At 59.1% G+C, this 22079-nt stretch overlaps 3 protein-coding genes across 7 annotated transcripts; all 3 read left to right on the top strand.

Annotated features, from left to right (window-relative positions):
* Window positions 1–2459: 2459 nt before the first annotated feature.
* ANKRD34C (ankyrin repeat domain 34C) lies at window positions 2460–3970 on the top strand. Its single transcript, XM_004622793.2, is given in 4 exon segments — window positions 2460–2759; window positions 2761–2977; window positions 2980–3261; window positions 3264–3970. Coding segments are annotated over 4 exon segments (1506 nt in total).
* Window positions 3971–5990: 2020 nt separating this feature from the next.
* TMED3 (transmembrane p24 trafficking protein 3) lies at window positions 5991–8651 on the top strand. 2 transcript variants are annotated; one of them, XM_055141843.1, is made up of 3 exons: window positions 5991–6389; window positions 7141–7389; window positions 8072–8651. In XM_055141843.1, the coding sequence occupies exons 1-3, from the start codon at window positions 6225–6227 to the stop codon at window positions 8321–8323; spliced, it is 666 nt and encodes a 221-aa protein (XP_054997818.1). In that variant the 5' UTR covers window positions 5991–6224; the 3' UTR covers window positions 8324–8651. The 2 variants fall into 2 exon arrangements, with proteins under 2 accessions (XP_054997818.1, XP_004617607.1); XM_004617550.2 differs by having other exon boundaries at window positions 6008–6389; window positions 8093–8651.
* Window positions 6263–20214, top strand: MINAR1 (membrane integral NOTCH2 associated receptor 1). 4 transcript variants are annotated; one of them, XM_055141840.1, is made up of 5 exons: window positions 12741–13278; window positions 14004–14251; window positions 14767–16840; window positions 17380–17595; window positions 18038–20214. In XM_055141840.1, exons 3-5 carry the CDS (start codon window positions 14777–14779, stop codon window positions 18233–18235), a joined length of 2478 nt encoding a protein of 825 aa, XP_054997815.1. In that variant the 5' UTR covers window positions 12741–13278; window positions 14004–14251; window positions 14767–14776; the 3' UTR covers window positions 18236–20214. The 4 variants fall into 4 exon arrangements, with proteins under 4 accessions (XP_054997816.1, XP_054997815.1, XP_004617606.2 ...); XM_055141841.1 differs by lacking the exons at window positions 12741–13278; window positions 14004–14251 and adding an exon at window positions 6263–6389; XM_004617549.2 differs by lacking the exon at window positions 14004–14251.
* Window positions 20215–22079: the final 1865 nt, after the last annotated feature.

The following is a 22079-nucleotide window of genomic DNA, read 5'->3' as shown; positions in this document are numbered from 1 at the left end:
TGCTTGAAAGAGCACTGTAAGCTTTGCTGGGAGGAGGAAAAGAGGCAGTTCACTGATGAAGCCCAAAACGCTTAGGGTTAATGCCCAACACCTGTGTTTCTGAAACTGTAGTAATGTGGACAAGCTTGTAGGAAACATCAATTTCAAAATTAGCTTAACGAGAAGCCGGACTGCTGTGGAGGCAGCTGGAACCCAGACGGCTATGGGGATCTATCAGTGGCCTGTGGCCTCGGAGGGCTCAGGGCCCCTCTGACTAGGTGGAGGTCCAGGATTCCTTTCTGAAAGGAAACAAATGACGAGGAACCACAATCTCCTGAGGATGCTGAGGAGGTGGGGAGAGAGTCGAGGTGCCGGGGGGAGCAGCATGGACAAGCAGGGAATGTTCCAGGGGCAGCGCTGAAGAGCAGTGAAGGGGCACCAGGCTGGGCCAGACTGAGCTCCAGGCTCCCTGGGCTGCTGAAGCTGACCCAGCACCGCGTCCTGAGCTCTGATATGGGAATCGGGTCCCCCAAGATGTGCATGAAGTGCCTGCAGATATCTCTGCCCCCCTACCTGCCATCTTCCCCCATCCTTGCCCCCGAGCTGCCTCCTGCAGCCGCCTGTCCAGCAGTGGAGAGAGCATAGGGAGGCTTCCGGCTGCAGCCTGGACCCGCTCTCCTCTCCCACCTCTCTCCTTCACTTAAAAGAGAAGCAACAAACCCCCTTGTTCCCACTGCAGCCTGGAAAGAGCGGATGAGACTGGCACAGAATTGTTCTCTCTATGGGGCCGGAGTGATAGCACAGCGGGTAGGGTATTTGCCTTGCACGAGGCCGACCCGGGTTCGATCCCCGGCATCCCATATGGTCCCCCAAGCACCGCCAGGAGTAATTCCTGAGTGCAAAGCCAGGAGTAACCCCTGAGCATCGCTGGGTGTGACCCAAAAGGCAAAAAAAAAAAAAAAAAAGAATTGTTCTCTCTTGCCTCCAAGCCTCGAGAAAGTGCTGGGCAAATCACACAAGGGACCCTCCAGGTCTGAAGGAGCCCATTCAGGGTCCAGCAGCTGACCCACCGCCGCAGGCTGGGGTGCGGGGAGCCCAGGATGCTGCTCTGAGAATGATCACACCACCCAGGACCTGCGCTCAGTGGTCCTGCTTGGGGGGCAGCCCTGCCAGATAAGGGCACCCCAGGATCTCCGTGGGCAGGAGAGGGAACAGGGAGAGAGGAAACCAGGAGAAGGATTTAGGAGCCTTTCTGCTTGGTGTGTGGTAGGAGCCATGGGGCAGGGCTGGGGAGAGGTGTCTGCATTGCCGCAGGAGCCGGAGGGGATCAGAGTTGCTGCAGAAGCTGGTCATGCTCGCAAGTGTGGAGTGTAGACTTTCCCGGGCCATGGCAGTGAGCGCTTACTACTTCCAACGGACCCCAAACCTGACTTCTCAAAACTGCCAGTGGGCGCCAGGTACAGCAGCAGTCCATACTCCAAGTGGAGTTGCAGCTGGAGAGAGACATTCATACATGAGCATACACACACACACACGCACCGGCATAGACACACATACCAGCACACACACACACAAGCACAGACACACACCAGCACAGACACACACACATACCAACACAGACACACACACACCAACACAGACACACATATTGGCACACACTCGCACCAGCACAGACATACACACACTGACACAGACACACACCAGCACAGACACACATACACCAGCACAGATACACACACACCAGCCCACACACGCGCGCGTGCACGCACACACACACCAGCATACACATTCAGCACTGTGGACAGAGCTCGTGGCTCAGCAGTGCCAGCCTGTCTCCACAGCCCACCCCTTCCTGCCTGAGGAAAGGCTCTTGCAGAGAGAAAGCCGAAGAGATGAAGCCCATTCTCATCTACCTGCTTCCTATGGCTGGGAGGGCGAGGCTTGTGTGAGGAGTGCCCCTGAGTGGAGGGATTCCTTGATAAATGTGACAATCCCTCCTCCCTGCCATCCTCTGCCTCAGTTGGTCTCCTGAAGAGGAGTGGATGTGGCACATCGGGGTCCTGTCAGCTGCTGGACACGCAAGGGCTGGAGCTGAGGGAGAGCTGGATGAGAGCCTCCTGCCAGCCCTTCTGTGCACACACGCCATGTGGACACACACACACACACACAGGACTGTATGCACAGGTGTACATGCATTCTGTGGACACAGTGCTGCATGCAAGCATGTAGCATGGACACACATTATTATACACATGCATGTGTGTAGTGCTGTGCAAACGCTGGGGGCTGTACATATGTATGCACACACAGACACGAGACACGAGGAAGACATGTGCTTGCACACTGCAACAAATTAAGCTGGCGTGGCCAGCAGCCTGGCTGGGAGGGACTGTGCCCAGCTGAAACAGATACTCCTCCCCTCCCTTCTTTCCACGCAGGGCTGACAACACTGCCCTGAGACGTCACCTGCAGCCACCATAATGGACAAGGACATGGAACTGAGGACGGACGTGAACTCTTTCCTGAAGGATGTGTGGCTGAGGTGACTCCGGCTGGCCTGGTTGCTCCTGGAAGGGGGCACCTACATCAATGAGAGCAACGAGCAAGGCGAGACAGCGCTCATGGTGGCCTGCGGCACGCAACATGCAGCCCCACAGAGCAGCAGCAAGCCCAGGATGATGAGGTGCCTGCTGGAGCAGCAGGCCGACCCCAACATCCAGGACAAGTGCGGCAGGATGGTGCTCATGCATGCCTGCGTGCGGAGGGGGGGGGGGCGGGAGCAAGGTGGTCTCCCTGCTGCTGGAGAGTGGAGCTGACCCCAGCCTGTAGGACCACACGGGAGCCCCAGCGCTGGTCCGTGCCATCAACAGTGGCAACAAGGATGTGCTGCACCACCTCCTGGATGCCTGCAAGGCCCAGGGGAAGGAGGTGATCATCATAACCACAGATACGGGCACCCAGACCACCAGGCAGTATCTCCACATGCCTCCCATGCCCAAGGGGAAATGCGGCAGATGCCCCCACTCTGCACCTCGCCCTTAGACATTGAGAGGGACACCCCCAGGCCCAGCTCCCTGCCTGCGGAAAAGGAGCACTTCTTTGGCCTCCAAACAGGGCCCCTGGGGCCGGCCCTTCCTCCCACGGTTCTGCAGGAGCCCGAATCACCTCCCAGGAAAGTTGGGAACCTCTAAAGGGCCTGCCTGCCACAGCTGAAGAGGCTTCAGTCAGAGCCCTGGGGCCTGCTGGCACTGTCAGTACTGGCAGCCTCCAGGAACCAGGAAGAGCCCGTGGCACCTGTATAGACATCAGTGAGGTGCCCGTCCCCAAACGGGGGCCACTATCCAGAACCAACAGCGTTGACGGCAAGGACTCTATGCTCTTCTACTCGGTCCCAGAGCAAAACCCCAAGATCCTTACAGCTTGGAGGGAGCCCCACGAGAAAGGCCAGGCTCCCCATGCACCCCTGACTTGGAGAGGTGTCGTCCCCAAAGATCAGGAGAAGGGCAGTTTGGAGTCTATAGTGGCACCCTGGCCCCCAGAAGATGACTGCCATGTCAGAGACGTGTGGCCCAGTACCAGCACCCTGGAGGCCAGCACAGTCACCTCGGACAGGAAGAGGCTCACCAGCTCCCACCTGTCACTGTTCCAAAGCTCCCAGGAGGCCATGGACACTGCGGCCAGCTTGTCACCCAGTGCCATGCACCGCCACCCACCACCCCTTCTGAAACGACGGGGCTCTGGCACTCTGTTCTCTCAGACCCGACCTGGCTTCCTGCCGCCACTCAGCGCCCACCTGAGTCTGCCCATCCCAGACGTCTGGTCCAGCAGCACACCAGCCTCCCCAGTAGCTGGAGGCCTGAAGGCCAAGGGCCCCACCGTGCCCAGCTCCCCATGGACACTGGAACTGAGAAGCAAAAAGGCACTTCTGCGCAGACACTTGATGCAGGCCGAGCAGATGCGGCTGCTGTCCGAGTTCCACGTGCTGATCTAGGGCTCCCCAGAGCCCTCCTGCTGCTTCCCTCCTGAGAGCCACTGCCAGGGCCCACCGAGGGATGTTATTTCTCAGGGGCCTAGTGAGTCTAGGGAACCCTGTGGAGCACGATTCTTCTCTCATCTGTCCTTCTGTTCACCTCATGTCAAGAGTCTTGGGCATGGGGCTGAAGATAGGAAACCCTCAGGATTGTCGGAGTCCCCCAGATTTCCCAGAAGTTGGCCTTTGGCGCTCCCCACCGGGCAGTGGTCTGAACTGATGGCAGTTGCCACCAGAATCTGGATGGATCACCAGGTACTGTTTGAAGCATTATCTGTGATCAGTTTACAAAATGCCTGATAAGAATGAAGGCTCTCTGATTTATTAAAGAATTAGAGCCCACCATGATACAGAATATGGGGGTGATGTCTCCTGGAAGGCCCAGGCAGGACCACTTTGAAGGTGTTCCCTGGGAAAGGGCAGACTTTCAGAATTCCCAGGATGTGTTTTCACTGATGCAAACATGATTGTGAACTGAGTCCCCAGACAGAACATTCTTCCATGAAGAAGCCACTGATTCCAGCTGACAAGGGTTAATCCCAAACAACTCTGATGTGTTCAAATAGCTGGAGTCTGGTGCCCCCAATGTGGGCAGGTATTAGAATTTGCACAAAATTCCCCCCTGTGAAATGCAGGACCTGTCCTAAGGTTCAGATCTCCTATGAAATTTCCTGGTTTTTTTTTGTGTTTTATTTTTCCTTTTTTGGCAAATGGCAATGCACAGGGGTTACTCCTAGCAGTGCTCAGGGAACCATATGGGATGCTGGGAATCGAGCCCGGGTCAGCCTCGTGCAAAGTAAATGCCCTACCCACTGTACTATTGCTCCAGCCCCACCTAAGAAATTTCTTGATTCTGGGCTGCAGAGATAGTACCAGGGGGAAGGGCGCTTTCTTTGCACACAGCTGACCCATGTTCCATCCCGAGCACCACACATGGTCACTGGAAGCACTGCCAGAGTGATCCCTGAGCACAAGAGCCAGGAGTAAGCCCTGTGCACTGTACCCCAAGCCACGCCCCCATCAAATACAAACATAAATAAATGCTCAAAAAAAAAAAAGTTTCCTGATTCGTTCTACTAGGAGCTTTCCCCAAACCGGGGCAGTTCTTGATGAGATGCAAAGGCTGGATGGTAAGGGGGCAGTTCTCAGGTCAGAAGCCGTGGGGACCCCTTAATGGAGCAGCCTGAACATAAGCGGGGTACCTGCCTGTTTATTCGTCCAGGTAACCCTGCAGGAGTTGGTTTCTTCTGTGCCCCATTTCCCGGGTGAGTATGCCGGGTCATGACCTCATAGGCCCTTCCCTCGGAAAGCCAAGACAGAAGCTGCAGGGGTGCGCTCGGGGCCCCCACGAGCAAGGTCAGGGTCCTCATTTCTTCCTCACCGACTCAGACCTCCCGGCTCGGGTCGGAGCAGGCGGCCGAGCTTCTCCTGCGCAAGCCTCTGACAGCTCAAAATGCAGGCCAAGCCGTGGGTGGACCCGGGCCTGAGAAGCACCTAGCCTACAGCGTTGTTTCCGCCTTCCCAGCCCTGCTCCGGCCACTTGGCAGCTTCTCTTGGGGCTGCGGCGCGCACGCTCTGTGGACCGCCTGGAACCAAGCTGACAGTGTTCGCGCGAGGAAAGGGCTAAGCGCTGCGGGGGTCTGTCCTCCCCGCGCTCAGTGCGGCCCCAGGAGGGCGGACGCTCGGGACGTGGGGGCGCCGGGCGCCTGGGAGCCCTCAGCGAAAACGAGGTTCCCGGGAGCAACGAGAAGAAACGGGAAAAGTGCCCAGGGAGACGCGCCTGCGAACTGAGGGCCGCGGGGAGACGCGCGCTTGCGCACTAGAGCCTCGTGTGTGCGCCTGCGCATTAGGTTCCCCGGCTGAGGGAAGTGCGCCTGCGCTGAGTCCCCAGCTGCGAGAGCTCGCACCTGCGCACTGGCGCCTCCAGGCCGAGGTGCGCCTGCGCACTCAGTGGTTTTCCCCTTCCCCGAGGGAACACCGCGCGCCTGCACACTGCGTCCCGGGCTAGAAGATTTTACGCCTGCGCCGTAAGTCCCCCGCTCCCCCCACCCGGCCTAAAGAGCTAGCGCACTGGGTTCCCCGCCCGAAACGCGCGCGCCTGCGCACTAGCGCGCACCCCGCCCCTCCCGGGCCGGGCCCGCCCCCCTCCCGCGCCACGTCTGTCCAGCGAGTCTGAGGGGCACTCAGCGGTGCTGCCCGGGCTGCGGACGGCGTCATGGGCGGCACGGCCTGCGCGCTGCTGCTGCTGCTGCTGCTGCCGCTGCTGCTGCGGGCGGAAGGGCCTCGGGGAGCCGAGCTCACCTTCGAGCTGCCGGACAGCGCCAAGCAGTGCTTCTACGAGGACGTGGCTCTCGGGGTGCGCTTCTCGCTCGACTATCAGGTGCGCCCTGCCGGGCGGAGGTGGTAGGACCTCCCCCTAGGAGGGGAGGGGGTGATGGGACTTCCAGAAGGGGCTGGAGTGATAGGACCTGGGAAAGGTGGGGGTAATGGGACCCTCCAGGAGGGGATAGGGTAATGGGACCCGGGGTGGGACCCCCCCCCACCGGAAGGGATGAGGGTAATAGGACCCGAGAGGGAAGGAGTAATCAGACCACCAGTAGGGGATATAGTGATGGGACTCCCCAGGAGGGGATGTAGTGATGGGGTCCCCCAGGAGGGGATGGGGTAATGGGACCCGGGAGGGAGGGAGTAATCGGACCACCAATAGGGGACGGAGTGATGGGATCCCCCAAGAGGGGATGGGGATGATGGGCCCCAAGAGGGAGGGTGTGATGGGACCCGGGATGAGAGAGTTTGCTGGGACCCCCCCCCCGGAAGGGATGGGGGTAATAAGACCCAGGAGGGAGGGAGTAATCAGATCGCCAGCAGGGAACAGAGTGATGGGATCCCCAGGAGGGGATGGGGGGAGGGATGGGACCCTGGAGTGATGGGCCCCATTCACCAGCTCAAGAGGTGGTCAGTCGGGCAGGCTGTTCAGCACCCCTGCATTATCCTTGAAGGGTAGTGGGGAGCAGGAGGGTTGTGGTCCCTATCAGGAGCAGGGGGCGAGGTCCCAGGCTGCTGCTATTGGTGCTCTTAGTGGGCTGCTCTTGGGGTTCTGCAGGTAGGTCATCTGCCTAGTGTACCCACAGGTCATCGCGGGGGGCCACTACGACGTGGACTGCTCAGTGGAGGACCCACAGGGTCGTAACCTGTACCATGGCACCAAGAAGCAGTATGACAGTTTCACGCACCAGGTAGAGCTGGCAGGTGTCCACCAGTTCTGCTTCAGCAATGAGTTTTCCACTTTCTCGCACAAGACTGTCTACTTCGACTTCCAGGTGGGGGATGAGCCCCCCATTCTGCCAGACATGGGGAGCCGGGTCACTGCCCTCACGCAGGTGAGTGCAGGGGCACAGCCCAGCCCCTGCCCTAACTAGAGTGAGACCCATAGACAGAACTGATCTCCATGGAAAGGTGGGGTAACCTGCCAGGGGGGCGTGTCTTGGAAGCACCAAATATTTACCGAGTGTCAGGTACCCAGGAACCCTGTAGAACAGGAGTGTCCTGGCTACTTGTTCAGGAGCTGCGTGTCTGTGTGTCCAGCAGCCATGTCACGACCTGTCCCTGGTGCTTGTGGGCTGCAGCCGTGCCTTGGCCTGTCCTCTCTTGCCTGCCGCCCCTCTGGGCCAGTGCAGATGCAGAGGGAATCCATATTTTTGACCTTAGAGACTTTTTTTTTGGAGGGGGGGGCACTTGCCTCGACTCAGGGGTTACTCCTGACTCTGTGCTCAGGGAACCATATGGCATGTCAAGGATTGAGTTTGGGCCGGCCACTTCAAGACCATCCTGTCATCCTGTCTCTCCATCATTGGCCCTTGAAATAGTCCGGGTGAATTAGAGCTCTGGGATGCTATCCTTGGTGGAGGCCCCACAGTGTTTGTGCTGTGTGCAAGGCAGGACCCCAGCCCCAACATCTCCTGCACGAGCCCTTTGCAGCCTGCACTTGGGGTCAGTCAGGCCTGGGTCTGTTCCATTTAGCCTCCCCAAGTCCCTCCTTACTCAAGGGGTTCGTTCGTTCAGCCGCTGTCCACCCCCACCCAGATGGAGTCGGCCTGTGTCACCATCCACGAGGCGCTGAAGTCCGTGATCGACTCGCAGACGCACTACCGGCTGCGGGAGGCCCAAGACCGGGCTCGGGCGGAGGACCTGAACAGCCGCGTGTGCTGCTGGTCTGTGGGAGAGACAGTGGTGCTGCTGGTGGTCAGCCTGGGCCAGCTGATGCTTCTCAAGAGCTTCTTCATAGACAAGCGGCCCAGCAGTGGGGCCTCCTAGGGGCCCCGGTGTGTGTGTGTCTGTGAGGAGGGCACCGTCCTGGCTCCAGGGCTCTACAGCTGGTGGGGAGCCAGCATGGGGGCTGTCCCTGCACACCCTGGCCACCACCAGTCGCCTCCTTGTAGTAACCTGGATGAAGACGCCCTGGGGGCTGCTCTTTTGGGAGAGGGTGCAGGCAGGGCCTGGTCATCGGTCATCGGCAGCACCCCTGCTACAGGGAGGGGCCTTCCATGCGCCCCCTGCTGCCCCAGAGGCAGGCTGGGGGGTTGGGGCCTGGACAGATGGTGGTGGGAGGGACTCAAGTCAATAAACTGACCTTGAGCCCTACCGACTTGGCCTTTCTTCTTGGCTGGAGGGGCCGTGGGCCAGGGAGCAGAGGCACCTGCAAACTGGGGGTACCTGGGGGGGTACAGTGCCAAGTCCATGATCCATGGTCTGTCCGGTGGTCTGTCCTCATTGAGGGGTCCAGCCGCGGGCTCCCAGGGACCGGCATGAAGCTGCATGTGGGGAAGGGTGAGCTGGGGGAGGGCGGCAGAGCACGGAGGGGACTCCAGGAAAACGCCAGGTTTTTTCTAGCGCTGCGGCAATATAAGAAGAAAACACCAGGGGGCAGCAGAGGCACTAGGTCTTGAGCGGTTTGGGTGCCGGTGGGCTGGAACAGAGGACCAAATAGGCAGAGACGCTCCAGACTGCTCTGGGGTTTGGTCCGTGACGGCCAGGTCAGCGAGCATCACCGGCTCAGCCTGGCTGAGGAGAGCTGGGGTGCTCCCACTGACCTCAGTGCCAAGTCCACACTTGGCTGGGGGTCCTGGCACACAGGGATCAAAACGCCTCAGGGGGCCTGGGGGGTGCTCAGCTTTATGCCTGCCAGGCCAACGCTGCCTCACCACCAGCCACAGCCAAGAGCCCAAGTTTTGTAATTAATACTCAGCTGATTAATTAGTTCCTCCAGAGGCACTGATGAACCTGAGTAATTGGAATTCACCTTTTTTCTTTTTCAAATGGATGTTAGCCACTCATTAAAGTGCTTTCTTAAGTTCCTGAGGAATAGAATCAAAAAGCCTTTTGCAATACATGTTGACTTACAATTATACTTCTCACCTTTTGTTTACAAAATTCTTACTTAACCAGGGGCTGGAGCAATAGTCTAGTGGGCAGGGTGTTTGCCTTGCATGTGGCTTACCCAGGTTCCATCCTGACATCCCATATGGTCCCCTGAGCACTGCTAGGAGTCATTTCTGAGTGCAGAGCCAGGAGTAACCCCAGAGCATTGCTGGGTGAGACACACTTTCCCACCACCCCCAGAAGAAAAAACAATCAACCCTATTTAACCAGAAAGAATTGGGAATGGAAAACGATGTATTAATATATAATATATTGTTACATCAATAATAAAATATTAAATAAATTTTAATTAAAGTTTAATTAATTAATTAAAATGAATTTTAATTAGATAATAAAATAAAATAATAAAATATTATTACTATAGCACTGTCGTCCCGTTGTTCATCGATTTGCTCAAGCGGGTACCAGTAACGTCTCCATTGTAAAATTTGTTGTTACTATTTTTGGCATATCAGATATGCCATGGGTAGCTTGCCAGGCTCTGCTGTGCGGGCGAGATACTCTCGGTAGCCTGCTGGGCTCTCCGAGAGGGATGGAAGAATCAAACCCGGGTCGGTCCCGTGCAAGGCAAACACCTACCTGCTGTGCTATTGCTCTAGTCCACTTCTATTTGTAAATTTAAAAATTATAGTAATACCTAATAATTTTCATATTGTCTATGACTGTTTCCTTGCTGAAACTGCAAGAGAAAGTCTGCAGAGAAGGTTTGTTGATGCTGGTCTAAAATCATGAAGCTCGGGGCTGGCGCAATAGCACAGCGGGTAGGGCGTTTTTGCCTTGCACGCGGCCTACCCAGGTTCTAATCCCAGCATCCCATATGGTCCCCTGAGCACCACCAGGGGTAATTCCTGAGTGAAGAGCCAGGAGTAACCCCTATGCATCGCCGGGTGTGACCCAAAAACCAAACAAAAAAAAAATCATGAAGCTCATCCTGTCATTACAGCTGAGATGGTGATCGATGATCAGAACCTTTTTTTTTTTTTTTTTTTTTTTTTTGCTTTTTGGGTCACACCTGGCGATGCACAGGGGTTAATCCTGGCTCTGCACTCAGGAATTACCCCTGGCCGTGCTCAGGGGACCATATGGGATGCTGGGATTTGAACCCGGGTCGGCCGCGTGCAAGGCAAACGCCCTACCCGCTGTGCTATCTCTCCAGCCCCGAACCTTTTTTTTTTTTTTTTTTTTTTTTTTTTTTTTGCGTCACACCTGGCTCTGCACTCAGGAATTACTTCTGGCAGTGCTTGGGGGACCATATGGGATGCTGGGAATTGAACCCGGGTCAGCCATGTGCAAGGCAAATGCCCTACCCACTGCTATCACTCCAGGCCCTTAGAACCTCTTTTGAGCTGTGTTGTGATCATATTAATATTGTATGCCAGGAAAAGCAGGAAAAAAATTTAATGAATATAGCCCATAGTAGCACCAGGAATTCCATCTAGGAACACATTTTCTATTGTATGTAATACATATGATAAACATAATTACATTGTACATATTATGTATACCATGTATAAATATTACATTAACAACTATATAACATTTAGTACATTGAACATGAGTCATTTAAATATATCTTTATTTTTTCTTTTTGGGTCACACCTGGCGATGCACAGGGGTTACTCCTGGCTCTGCAGTCAGGAATTACTCCTGGTGGTGCTCAGGGGACCATATGGGATGCTGGGAATCGAACCCGGGTCAGCCGCGTGCAAGGCAAACGCCCTACCCGCTGTGCTATTGCTCTAGCCCCCCTAAATATAACTTTATTGACACATTATTTCGGAAAGCATCTCCTCCATTTTACCTGCTTTGTATTTTGATTTGGCAGAGCCTTGCGGCCATGGGTGTAGCTTATTAGCAGACAGAGGATCCCCCACCTGCTTGCAGTCAGCCGGCCAGGGTGGTTCTTGCTGGCCAACCATGAGTTATGTCCAGGTGCTCAATGGATCAGTGAAAGGACAAAGGGTGCAAAGGGCAATAACTTCCCAGTGTATTGGGGAATGTTGCTGAAAAGCATCATTAGGGACTTGGGGCTGGGAGGTGGCCCTTGTGGGGCCAGGTGGCAGCACACTCGAGTGTGACCTCACTGTGCTACTCCAGGCTTTGAGAAGAATTTTTTTTTCTTTCGGGAGGGGTGCTTCAGGCATTGTCCAGAGGTCCCCCTGGCATTGATAACTCCATTACAGCTTCTGAAAACGCCTCTCTCCTGCTGCCAGCATCACCTCTGGGGGTCTGAGCACGGGTTCAGAGACCAGAGACATCACCTCCCCCGGAGCTTGCAGGGGGCCCCTGGCTCTGCCACTCCTCCATGGCGGGGTACAGAGGTGACTCATCTGAGCTGGTGGCTGAGATTACAGAGAACAGACGCTCACCGAGGCGTGTTTGCAAACAGTTGGCATTGTGCAGGTCTGGGGCGGGCACAGCCGCTCTTCGTACTCCCTGGCTGCATCCCTTGAGCTGCCCCCCAGGTGACCTCCAGACTTCCCTGCTCTCCCAGGAAGCGGTATGAACATCGCAGCCCCTCCTCCCCCCACCGCCAGTCAGCCTCAGCACAAAGCAAGTGGGGAGGGTACTCCCCTTCCACACCACTGACTTCCTGGAAGGTGCGGAGGACCCCATTGAGGTCCTGCTCCTGGTCTTAGCGCTGCTCAGGAGGGTCGGGACCCGGGCAAACGGAGAAGTCCTCCGCAGGGCACCAGGCAGGAATGGGGCGTCCCCAGGGGTCAAGGGGAGCATTTTTCAGCTTAGGATGCCAGGGAGCTAACATCTTGGGTTTTGGGTACCACCTTCATTCTGGGGCCCCCCTGCCCAGTGCCCTCCTCCTCCCTGCAGGAACCATGGGGCACCCTCTTACCCTGGAGACTGACCCACTGCCCCCCCAGCCCAGGTCCCCAGGCCCTCCTTTGGTCTTTCTGTGCACGGAGGAACACAGAGAAGGGTCCCCCTGCCCCAGTGGGTAAGAGGAGGCGGGCAGCGTGTCCCGACTGGGAGAAAGTGTGGGAGTCTGGAGTGCTGGCCCCCAGCGGGAGAGGGTGTGAGCGCCCCTGGTGTGGGGGGGCCTTGCGAGCCTCTTTCTGTGTGGTTTCGGAGGAAAAGTGAAGAAGCCTCATTTCACAGCTGTGAGCCAGGGGCTGCAGGGGGCCTCCAGCAGGTAAGCTGGAGTGGAGGCTTGTCCTGCTTGTCCTGTTCCCTTTACGGGACAGGGCAGCTCTGCCACTCTGACTTCTGGGGGCTGGGCTAAGGGCCTTGTGTGGGGAGGGGCGGGGGCCGCTAGGCACAGACTGTTCTCAGGCCAGACAGAGGCGGCACTCAGCTACTGGCAAACACTGGTTGCCATCGGCCCCCGCCACTCTTAACCCTGTCGCTTCCTCCCGCCTTGCGGGAGGGCATCGCCGGCGGCCGGCTGTGCTATCCCATGGGCGTGGACATCGCCCCCGGAGAGGGTCCACCCGGAGGGGCCGCGCGCCCGGGGAGGGTCACCCGGAGAGGCCGCGCGCCCGGGGAGGGACCACCTGGAAAGGGGCCGCCCGGAGGGGCCGCGCGCCCGGGGAGGGGCCACCTGGAGAGAGTCCACCAGAGGGTCGGCTCCGAGAGGGTCCGCCCGGAGGGTCCCGCCCGCCGGTGTGTGCGCGCCCGGGGAGGGCGGTCACGTGGCGGCCCATCGCTCCAATCTGGGCCCCTGACGCCCGGCCGGGCCAAGAGGGAAAATCAATGAGCGAAGTGGCCGGCGCGGCCCGGCGGGGCCCGGGGCTGCGGGGCCGCGCGCCGCGGTCACCTTCAGTGCGGGCCGCGGGGGACGCGGCGCGGCCGGACACAAAGGGGGGCGCGCGCAGGTGAGTGCAGCCCTGGGCCCTGGAGGGGAGGGGGGGGCCGGGGCGGGGGCCACTGCCTGAGTCCGCGGGGCCACTGCGGCCCTTGGTGGCCGCGGGGTGGGGAGCTGAGCCCGGCCGGGGGTCTTCGGAGGGGCGCGCCTGCAGTTTGGGGGAAGTTTCCACAGCTGAAAATCCGATTCTCCGGAAAAGACGTTTCGAGGGTTAAATTCGGGGGCTGTGTGGGCACCCGGCTGCCCCCGTGGAGAGCCCCTGGGTGCTCTCAGCACGCGCGCCCGCCGGGCCCCGCGCACCTGCTCAGCAGGAGCCCGTTGAGGACTGACACTAAGGGGAAGGGGACCCCCAAACGCGGCGACGCTGCTGCTGGGGCACGCACAAAGGGGTATGCACCCCGCCTCTGGCCGAGGGGGCCGCCTGCAGGATGCCGGAGGCCAGGACCGAGGCGGCACCGCCGGAAGAAGAGAAGGGCTGGGGGCGCTGCAGAAAGCGCCAAGCGAGATCCATTCTCCATGCCGGGCGCCTGCAGAGGACCCTGGAATGACCCGTGAGCAGGGGCTGGTGGTCCTAGGAGGTGTGGAAAGGCTTGGAGCCCGGAAGCCAATGCCAAGGGCCAGGAAGGGAGAGGACAAGAGTGCTCCTGAGTGACTGAGGACCAGGAGCACTGGGACGGGGAGCCAGCTCTGACTCTGGCGGTTCCAGGACCGAAGCCTTTTTTTCTTTTTCTCTAGATGCGACCTTGGTGACTTACCAGCTTCTAGAAGCCTCGGTGCCCTCTGGGTGGGGACGTCTGTCCCACCTCAGTCCTGAAGCTTCCGGGGCTTTCTCACGCTGCCCCCACACTTGAGTCTTGGTGTTGCAGAGCAGAAGGGCGGCAGTTTAGCAGGGAAGGCTGCCTGGGAGGGTGAACTATGTCTCTGGGCGCCTAGAGTCCCAGCCTCACCCAAATTCACTGGACTCGGGCAAGATACGTCAGAGGGTGGGTGCCTGATTCTGTGCTGCCCGAGGGGGCAGGAGGTGGGTGCAGGGGGCGGGTCTCATGGTTTTGTGCTGTCTGTGGGGACAGGGGATGGGTCTCTCTGTTTTTTACCCAGCTGCCCACAGCAGCTTGGCTGCAGCTGCCCTTTCCATGACTCTGGCCCCTCTGGGGGCATTCCCCTGCCGACCCAATTTCCAGCTTTTTCCTGTGGCTCCACGTTCAGCAGGCTCAGGTGGGAAATCACTTAACAAATCTGCTTCACTCTTTGGGTGAAGGATGACCCACCTCAATGAACGTCTTTTTGCAAAACTACTGTCATGGGTGATTTTTCACAGGGGCCCACAGTGGCTCTCAGGGCACTGTGCAGGGCCAGGGATGGAACCCGGGTCTTCGGCAGAGCCTGAGCATAGCCCCAACTGACTCGCCAGGCCCCCCCATCATTTTCCCTGGCCTTTCTGGGACACGTGGCTCTGCAGGGCGCTGACCATCCCCCTCATCCTGATGCTGTCTTCCAGGTCCTGAGCCATGGAGGCCCCCCGGGAACCCCCGCTGGTTCTGGTGAAGGTTCTGGAGGAGCTGGCCAGCACACGGCCCGCGACATCCTACCAGGACCTCTGCCAGTCACTTTGTGCCCGCCTGGATCTGCCACAGCTCTCCAGGCTCCGGAACCTGCTCTTCCATACCGCCTGCCTGGACCCCGGCTTCCCGGCCACGCTGTTCAAGGACAAGGTGAAGTGTCCCGCAGACAACTCGCAGTCCAAGAAGATCATGGTGGCTGCTGACGTGGTAACCATGTTCAACCTCATCCAGATGAGTGGCAGCACTGCCAAGGAGAAGCTGCCGGGGGCAGGGGGGTGCCGGGAAGAGGCGGGCGGCGAGGCTGAGTGTGGGCCCCTGGACTGCCAGCTCCGCCAACAGCCCTTTGGCCCAGGATACCCAGCTGGGCGGCGCGAGAGCAGGGAGAGCCCCGAGTTCCTGCCCCCCTTGCAGCCCGACTTCCTGCTGGGGGTGGGCGAGGCCAGCAAGAGCCGCACGGCATCTCTGGACCGCCTGCAGCGCCTGGGCCCTTTTGGTGTGGGCGTCCCACGGCCCTGCGAGATGCAGAGAACCTACTTCCCCATGAACCTGGACAGCGAGCTGCTCTCGGACACAGAGCCACTGCCCCCCAGCCTGGCCAGCAGTGACACCTTCCTGCCCACTGACCGGCCCCTGCTGGTGCCTGCCCGCGAGCAGAGATGCGGTATCTCCAGTGAGAACTTCCACCTGCTGGTGCCCATGGGCCCCCAGCAGGCCGGGACAGAGCGCGGGGCATCCCCAAGGCGGAAGGAACCGCCCAGGAGCCCCGTCTTCACCCACAGCTTTGAGCTGCCGTGCAGTAGCCCCGGCCTGGACCCTGGCAGGTACGACCAGCGACGGGTCAAGCATGAGAGCCTGGACGACCTGCAGGCTTCCACCTACTTCGGCCCCTCGCCTGTGCCTGGGGCAGCGGAACCGCGGCGCTGCCCCGGAAGGCCTGGAAGACCCAGCCCCTGGCCGGCCAAGAGCTGGAGCCTCAATACAGACGAAGTGCCTGACTTCGAGTGCTCCTTCTTCAGCAGAGAGCGCCCCGAGGAGAAGAAGCGGCGATACCCCAGTCCTGGCACCCAGAGCCCCATGTTCCCCACCCGGGATAGGCGTCAGGCTTTCCTGGCACCCAAGGACTCAGAGCCTGTCCTGTACGTGGCCACGCCTGGGGGGAGCCCTTCTCCTATGAACTTGGAGAACGCCGAGCCAGCCAAGGCTTTCCAGGAGGACAGGCCAGGCTGCGGCAGCAGGCAGCTGAGCACCGACACCAGCAGCGTGAGCACCCAGACGGAGCCGCTGGCACCGGAGCCCAGGGGCACCGCCAGGTCCAGCGACAGGCAGGGCCGGAAGCGGTCGGAGGAGTCTGAGGCCATCAGCGACGACATCAGTGACATCTTCCGCTTCCTGGACGACATGAGCATCTGCGGCTCCTCAGGCATCCTGCCCTCATCCTGCCACAACAGCCTGGGGTCCCTGTCCCAGCTGCCCAAGTCCGACAGTGACAGCCCCGCCGGGGGCCAGGGCCACTCGGAGGAGGAGCTGAGGAGCAGCGTGTGCCGGCTGCTGCTGCGGATCGGGGATATCGAGCGCAGGCTGGAGTCGCTGCTGGGCGTGCGCGAGGAGATCTCCCAGGTCCTAGGCAAGCTCAACAAGCTGGACCAGAAGATGCGGCAGCCCGTGGAGCCGGCGGGCCGCGCTCCACTGGACCTGTCAGAGGACGAGGGGAGCGACTCGGCCCAGCTGCCCCACACCCACACGCCTGCCCGGGAGGACACGGCTGCCGACTGGGGCTGCTCCGAGGGCAGCAGTGGCCACAGCACCAGCTTGCACGTGGCAGCCCTCAAGCGGAGCCTGCTGGCCCGGCCCTCCTCCAGGTCCCTGACGGAGAACAGTGCCACTGAGTCGAAGATCGCTAGCATCTCCAACTCGCCGCGGGGCTGGCGCCCTGTCACCCATGCCACCCACGCTGGCCGTGGGGGCCTGGGTGGGGCTGAGGGCAAAGACTGGCATCGCAAGTCCAAGGAGGTAAGGCCGTTGTAGGGGCTTCACGAGGCCCTGGAAAGTCCGACTGGCTGGTCTCCTGTCATGCATGAGGTTTCTGTGGGGAGCAAGGGCACAGGCAGGGCTCCCCCACGTGTGCCAGAGAGAACAGGAGGGTCTCCCTGAGCTCCTCTCGGGAGCTGGGGAGCTCTTGGGCTGCCCCAGAGGGATGCAATGTGGGGTGCAGTGTCAGGGAGAGGTACCCCAGGAACCCAGGATACCTTGTGCCCCCAGCAGGCACTTTGGGCAGGTCCCGCATGCATGTGTAGGGTGGCACTGTTTCTCTGTGGACAGTGTCCCCTCACCCCCCCAGAAGTGCTCTGGGGCTCCCGGAGACTTGCTGGGCCCCCAGCCCCCACCCTCGGGTAAAAGCCGGTAGAGGCTTTTCCTCAGTCTTGGGTCCATCCTCTTTGGGAGGCATTCGCATGTCTATGGTGGACAGTGTCCAGGCCTGGACATGGGGTCTGTCTGGGGTTGGAGACACGGCAGTCCAGGGGCCCACACTCGTACCCTCTCCTGCACAGACCGACCGGCAGCACGACGCCCCCCGCACTGGCTTCCTGGTGGAGCAGGTTTTCAGCCCCCATGCGCACCCCGCCTCGCTCCGGGGCCCCACCAAGGGCGGCTCATTGTATGCCAACATGCGGCTGGCCGAGGTGAAGCGGCAGCCCCCCTGGGCCCTGGAGGAGCATGTCCGCAGCATGGGTGCCAAAGGCAAACTGGCTGCACTGGACCTGCAGGTAAGCGCTCAGGTGGGTCCCCAGCCCCCAAACCCAGAGACCACCCCCAGCACCACCATCCCCCACAGCAGCCCCCCACCCCCTGCTCCAGAGGCCCCGGGCTGTCCAGGATGAGGTGGTGGCTGAGAGGGCATCTGCTGGCCTCCCCTCAGGGAGCAGAGGGACATGTGGGTCCCTGGAGGCATGTCTGCGGGGCTGTGGGAGGCCCCAGGAAGGCGGACACAGGAAAAGGTCCAGGAGGGCAGCAGCCGGCTCTGTCCACACTGATAGTGCTGGGGTGTCACCTGCATCTGGAGGGTGCGGGGACCTAGTCCACCGGGACAGTCAGACAGAGCCGTGGGGATCTTGGAAAGGCTCTTGTGTCTGTAGGGGTGGAGGCATGTGGGACTCACGCCTGGGCGGGGACGGGGAGGACCTCCTTGATGCTACCCTCGGCCCTCAGACACAGGAGTCCCTGAACCCCAACAACCTGGATTACTGGATGGAGGGGCTCCACACGCCTGGCTACGACTCGCTGCTGAAGCACAAGGAGGCTGAGTTCCGGCGCGCCAGGGGTTGCAAGCTGGCGGCCCTCATCACCGCGGCCACCTGCACTGTGCTGCTGGTCATCGTCGTACCCCTCTGCACCATGAAGTCATGAGCAGGCAGGGCGACACAGTCTCGGCGGGAAGAAGTGGGTGACCGGCACGTCCCAGGCCCGGGGCACTGAGGGGCCTATCAAGGGCTAAAACACTGATTCTGGCCCATCTGACACCATCTTCATGGGCCACCGTGGAACTTTCTGCACGCCCCCCTGTGCAGGGCAGGGCTGAGCTGCCGTGTCCACTCAGAGCCTGTCCCCATCTGGGAGTGGGGGGTCAGGGGAGAAACCCCAGGCTTCGGGCCCTGAGGGAGTGGGTGTCTCCCCAACCCTCTCTGGGACTTTGTGTGTTTGGGGCTCATACCTCAAGAACAGAGATGAGAACTTAACGCTGAGGTTCTCAGGAGTGTGGGGCCCCCACCTCCCTTATTCCGGGGGCTGTTCGCAGCTCCTCAGCCCTGGCAGGGTCCTATGGGGGGGTCTCAGCTCCCCCATTACTGACACTGGCTTTCCAATACTGGTCAGCAGAGCAAAAAGAAAAAAAAAAAAGACAAAACAGCCCCACTGAACCACATCTGTGCGTCTGTCCGTCTGTCTGTTTGGCCAGCTGGGCTCCGTCTTGTCTCTCTGAAGGCGCTGCAGTGTCCCCTGGATTCCCGAAGTCACTCCACCTCCTGAGGCCGAGTCTTCCCTGCCCCTGGGATCTGCTGGGGACGGCAATGTGAGGCCAGCTGGGGCGGCAGGGCCCAGGGAAGCAGCCTTAGAGCAACCAAAGGCCAGCAGAGCCACGTCCTTGAGTCGGGGTCAGCACAATTTGGGGGTGCCCAAGTGAATAGCTGTGTGGTGTGGCTGCTGCTGACATCCAGCTCTTCCTTTCCTGGTGCTGTGTGTGGGGTAGCTGCTCCCTGAAGGTGGCCCTGGGGTATGGCCCCCATTCTGCCATGCCTCCATCCACGCCCTCTAACTGCCTCTCTAGTCTCTCTGGCCATCCGTGGGGCAGTGCTAGTCAGCTGGGGAGGGACACAGCCACCCAGACAGGGAGAGGGAGGATACAGATCCCCCTGCCCCCATCCCAGCATGGTCTCTGCAAGGGCCATTTCCTGGGTCTGAGCCTGCATCACCACGTGCCCGAACCACCTCATTCCCATGTTCAGGCAGCAGCCTGGCCCTGCAGTCAAGATTCTGTCCTCAGGACTCAGGAGCTGTCCCGAGCTTGTGGCAAATCATTTTCCTTCCCTCCTCTTTCCATCCATCTCAATCCACTTTGGACAGCGCTCAGAAAAGCAAAAAATCCCCACCTTTAGCTTCCGGGTATCCACCTTATACCTCCTTGTTGCCTGGAGCAAACCCTTCTCTGTCCACTGCCTGCCCATGGCAGGTAGTCAGTGCCAGGGCATAGCGGCACCTGGAGGCCTGACTGATCACTACTGAATGCTCCCCTCAAAACCACAGCGGGCCGGTCGTGTTTACAGATACCCCAGAGAAGGTGATGGAGCCCCTGGACTTGGGACAGAGAATACTGCCCAGAAAGTGTCCAGCAGGTGGTTCAGAAACTCGGAACACCATGGCCTCATCTGCTTCCAGTATTGCACAGCCTGAGCGAACGTTCTGGTTGTCCTGGTCAGTCACAAGGACCCTGTTACAAAACTGGATGCCTGGGGGGTCCTGAGGACCCTGTCATGACTATGTGAGCCTGGGGTCTATTTCTAAAGGGGTTTGTCACTGCTGGCATAATGTGCGATGGGGTCTCAATATTTATTCAAGTAACTGAGAGACACAACACACTTACTTATGCCTTATGAGTGAGGGGTGTGGGAGGGCAGTTCAGGAGAGACTGGGGCTCCGGGTCTGATGCGTCCGTCTCAGCTCACTCCTGGTGCTTGGCCAATGTTATATAAAACCAAGAACTAAGCACATTTCTAGACCTTGTTTTCAAATGGCTCTAGTCACATTTGGTGAATGTACAAGGTTGGTTTGAAGCGCTCATGTAAAATCTGCCTCTCCACATATAACCGACAATAAACTTAGAAAGTGGTTGATTCCTTGCCGTGGGGTCTTTGTCCTGGGCACTGAGGAGCTAAGCTGCAGGCACCAGCCCTCATGGCCGGGCTCGGGGACAGGATGTGCTGCCTGCTGTGCTACTGTGCTGGCTGCAGGAGTTCTTAATTTCGAGACAGAAACTCATCCTTTCCTCCGCATGCTCGCCCTGCTGAGCCACATTTAAGACACTGAAACTTCCTTCTCCTGGGTCTCATGCTGCATCAGGCATAGGTGACCGTCAGTAGTGAGACACGCCTCTCCCTGGACACGCAGCCCACATGTTTGCGCTTATGGGCGTCTTGTGTCCACTGTCTGTTCCCGTACAGAGGAGGACAGGGCTGCAGCATGCCAACGTGCCATCAGTTGCGACTTTACCACTGGAACAGCGCCGAGCCCCACCTCCAAGAATGAGCTGGACTGTACTGTCTCTGTGCCAGAGGCCCAGAGAAATCAGGGGGGCCCAGGGTAGGGAGGCCTCGGAGTGGGCCAACTGAGCACCCCAGGAGTCCCAGTTCCTTTCTCATCTGCCACATCTGACCTTATCTGACCAGGAAACTCAGGACCAGAAAGGGGGTAGCAGAGGGTTGCACACAACTCACCTGCTCAGGGTCTGAGCCCCTCCAGGGCAGGGCTGTCCCTCCCCAGGGGACACAGGGAGACATGCGTCAGGGTTGTCCAATGGGGAATGCAGGGGATAGGAATTTGGAATCCATGCTGGGGATGCTCCCGAGGCCGCATCCAGAGCAGCCTCAGTGGGAACTAGACATCCTTCTTGTAGCGGATGAGGTTCCTCCAGGCCAGGCCAGGAGCTGCAGGCACCTGGCAAAGCTCTTCCATCAAATACAACTACTCTCTGAGGGCCCGGGTGTCAGAGGCCAGGAGAAAGTAGGAAGCACACAGTGCCAGATACATGTTCTGGGGAAGACTGGGGTTTTCTCATTGGTGGCCTTGGGAGGAGAAAAGTGGAGGTCTCAGGATGCACAAAGAGCAAAGGGACTGGGGATGGGGTGGGGACACAATGTCCCCCCCCACCAACTCACACACTTCCCTCTGCCTCACCTGAATCTAATTTCCAAGCCGCCACATCACAGACATCAACGGCTTCCACAGAGGTGCCAGTGAGTAAAAATAGAATCCAGAAGAGCAGGCGCTGACTTATTAGCAGACAGGAAGGAAAATGCATTCAGACACGGTGGGGTTAGGGGAGGGAAGGCTGCCTGTGTCCCCGAGATCCAGGATGACACGGAAGCCCTTTGCCACACAGATGACATGAGAATTGTCTTGCTTTCAGAGAAAAGACTCGAGACATAGTGGGGGGCTGTTGCGCTGGCTTTCCTCTCAGTGACCCCTCACAGGCCCAGGCCAGGCGCATACCCACTACATGACCTTAACTGCACCATTTCTTTTTTTTCCTTTTTTTTTAGGGTCACACCCAGTGATGCACAGGGGTTACTCCTGGCTCTGCACTCAGGAATTACTCCTGGCGGTGCTCAGGGGACCATATGGGATGCTGGGAATTGAACCCGTGTCAGCCATGTGCAAGGCAAACGCCCTACCCGCTGTGCTATCGCTCCAGCCCCTTGCACCATTTTTTTACGCAGTGTCTTCCTTTACCCTGCGATTCCCTCCACATGGCTGTCACTTCTGTGGCTTTGAAATCTTCACTCTGAGTGTGGCTACGTCCAGCCTCTCTGCCAGGCAGCACAGGTGTGGGAACAGGTGCACTGAACTTCCTGTTGTGCCATTTTGGGGGCTCCCTATGCCCACACTTCACACGTCCAAGCTCTGGGTTGTGCCCAGTGCAGAAGAGACCTCTGTTCTTTCAGTTCCGTCTTGAATGACAGGAAAGTGTGTCTTCCTTGAT

The sequence above is a fragment of the Sorex araneus genome, chromosome 6, assembly GCF_027595985.1.
Source record: "Sorex araneus isolate mSorAra2 chromosome 6, mSorAra2.pri, whole genome shotgun sequence".
Taxonomy (NCBI): domain Eukaryota; kingdom Metazoa; phylum Chordata; class Mammalia; order Eulipotyphla; family Soricidae; genus Sorex; species Sorex araneus.
Note: the sequence above shows the minus strand (reverse complement) of the source record. Positions and strands in the feature narration are given on the sequence as shown.

What these genes read in the sequence shown, in the direction of transcription:
- MINAR1 (XM_055141841.1), top strand. Translation starts at nt 14,777, where the DNA reads ATGGAGGCCCCCCGGGAACCCCCGCTGGTTCTGGTGAAGGTTCTGGAG. An exon ending in GGCATCGCAAGTCCAAGGAG is followed by an intron (nt 16,841 to 17,379) that starts GTAAGGCCGTTG and finishes TCTCCTGCACAG; the next exon opens with ACCGACCGGCAGCACGACGC. An exon ending in TGGCTGCACTGGACCTGCAG is followed by an intron (nt 17,596 to 18,037) that starts GTAAGCGCTCAG and finishes CTCGGCCCTCAG; the next exon opens with ACACAGGAGTCCCTGAACCC.
- TMED3 (XM_055141843.1), top strand. Translation starts at nt 6,225, where the DNA reads ATGGGCGGCACGGCCTGCGCGCTGCTGCTGCTGCTGCTGCTGCCGCTG. An exon ending in GCTTCTCGCTCGACTATCAG is followed by an intron (nt 6,390 to 7,140) that starts GTGCGCCCTGCC and finishes GTGTACCCACAG; the next exon opens with GTCATCGCGGGGGGCCACTA. An exon ending in GGGTCACTGCCCTCACGCAG is followed by an intron (nt 7,390 to 8,071) that starts GTGAGTGCAGGG and finishes TCGTTCGTTCAG; the next exon opens with CCGCTGTCCACCCCCACCCA.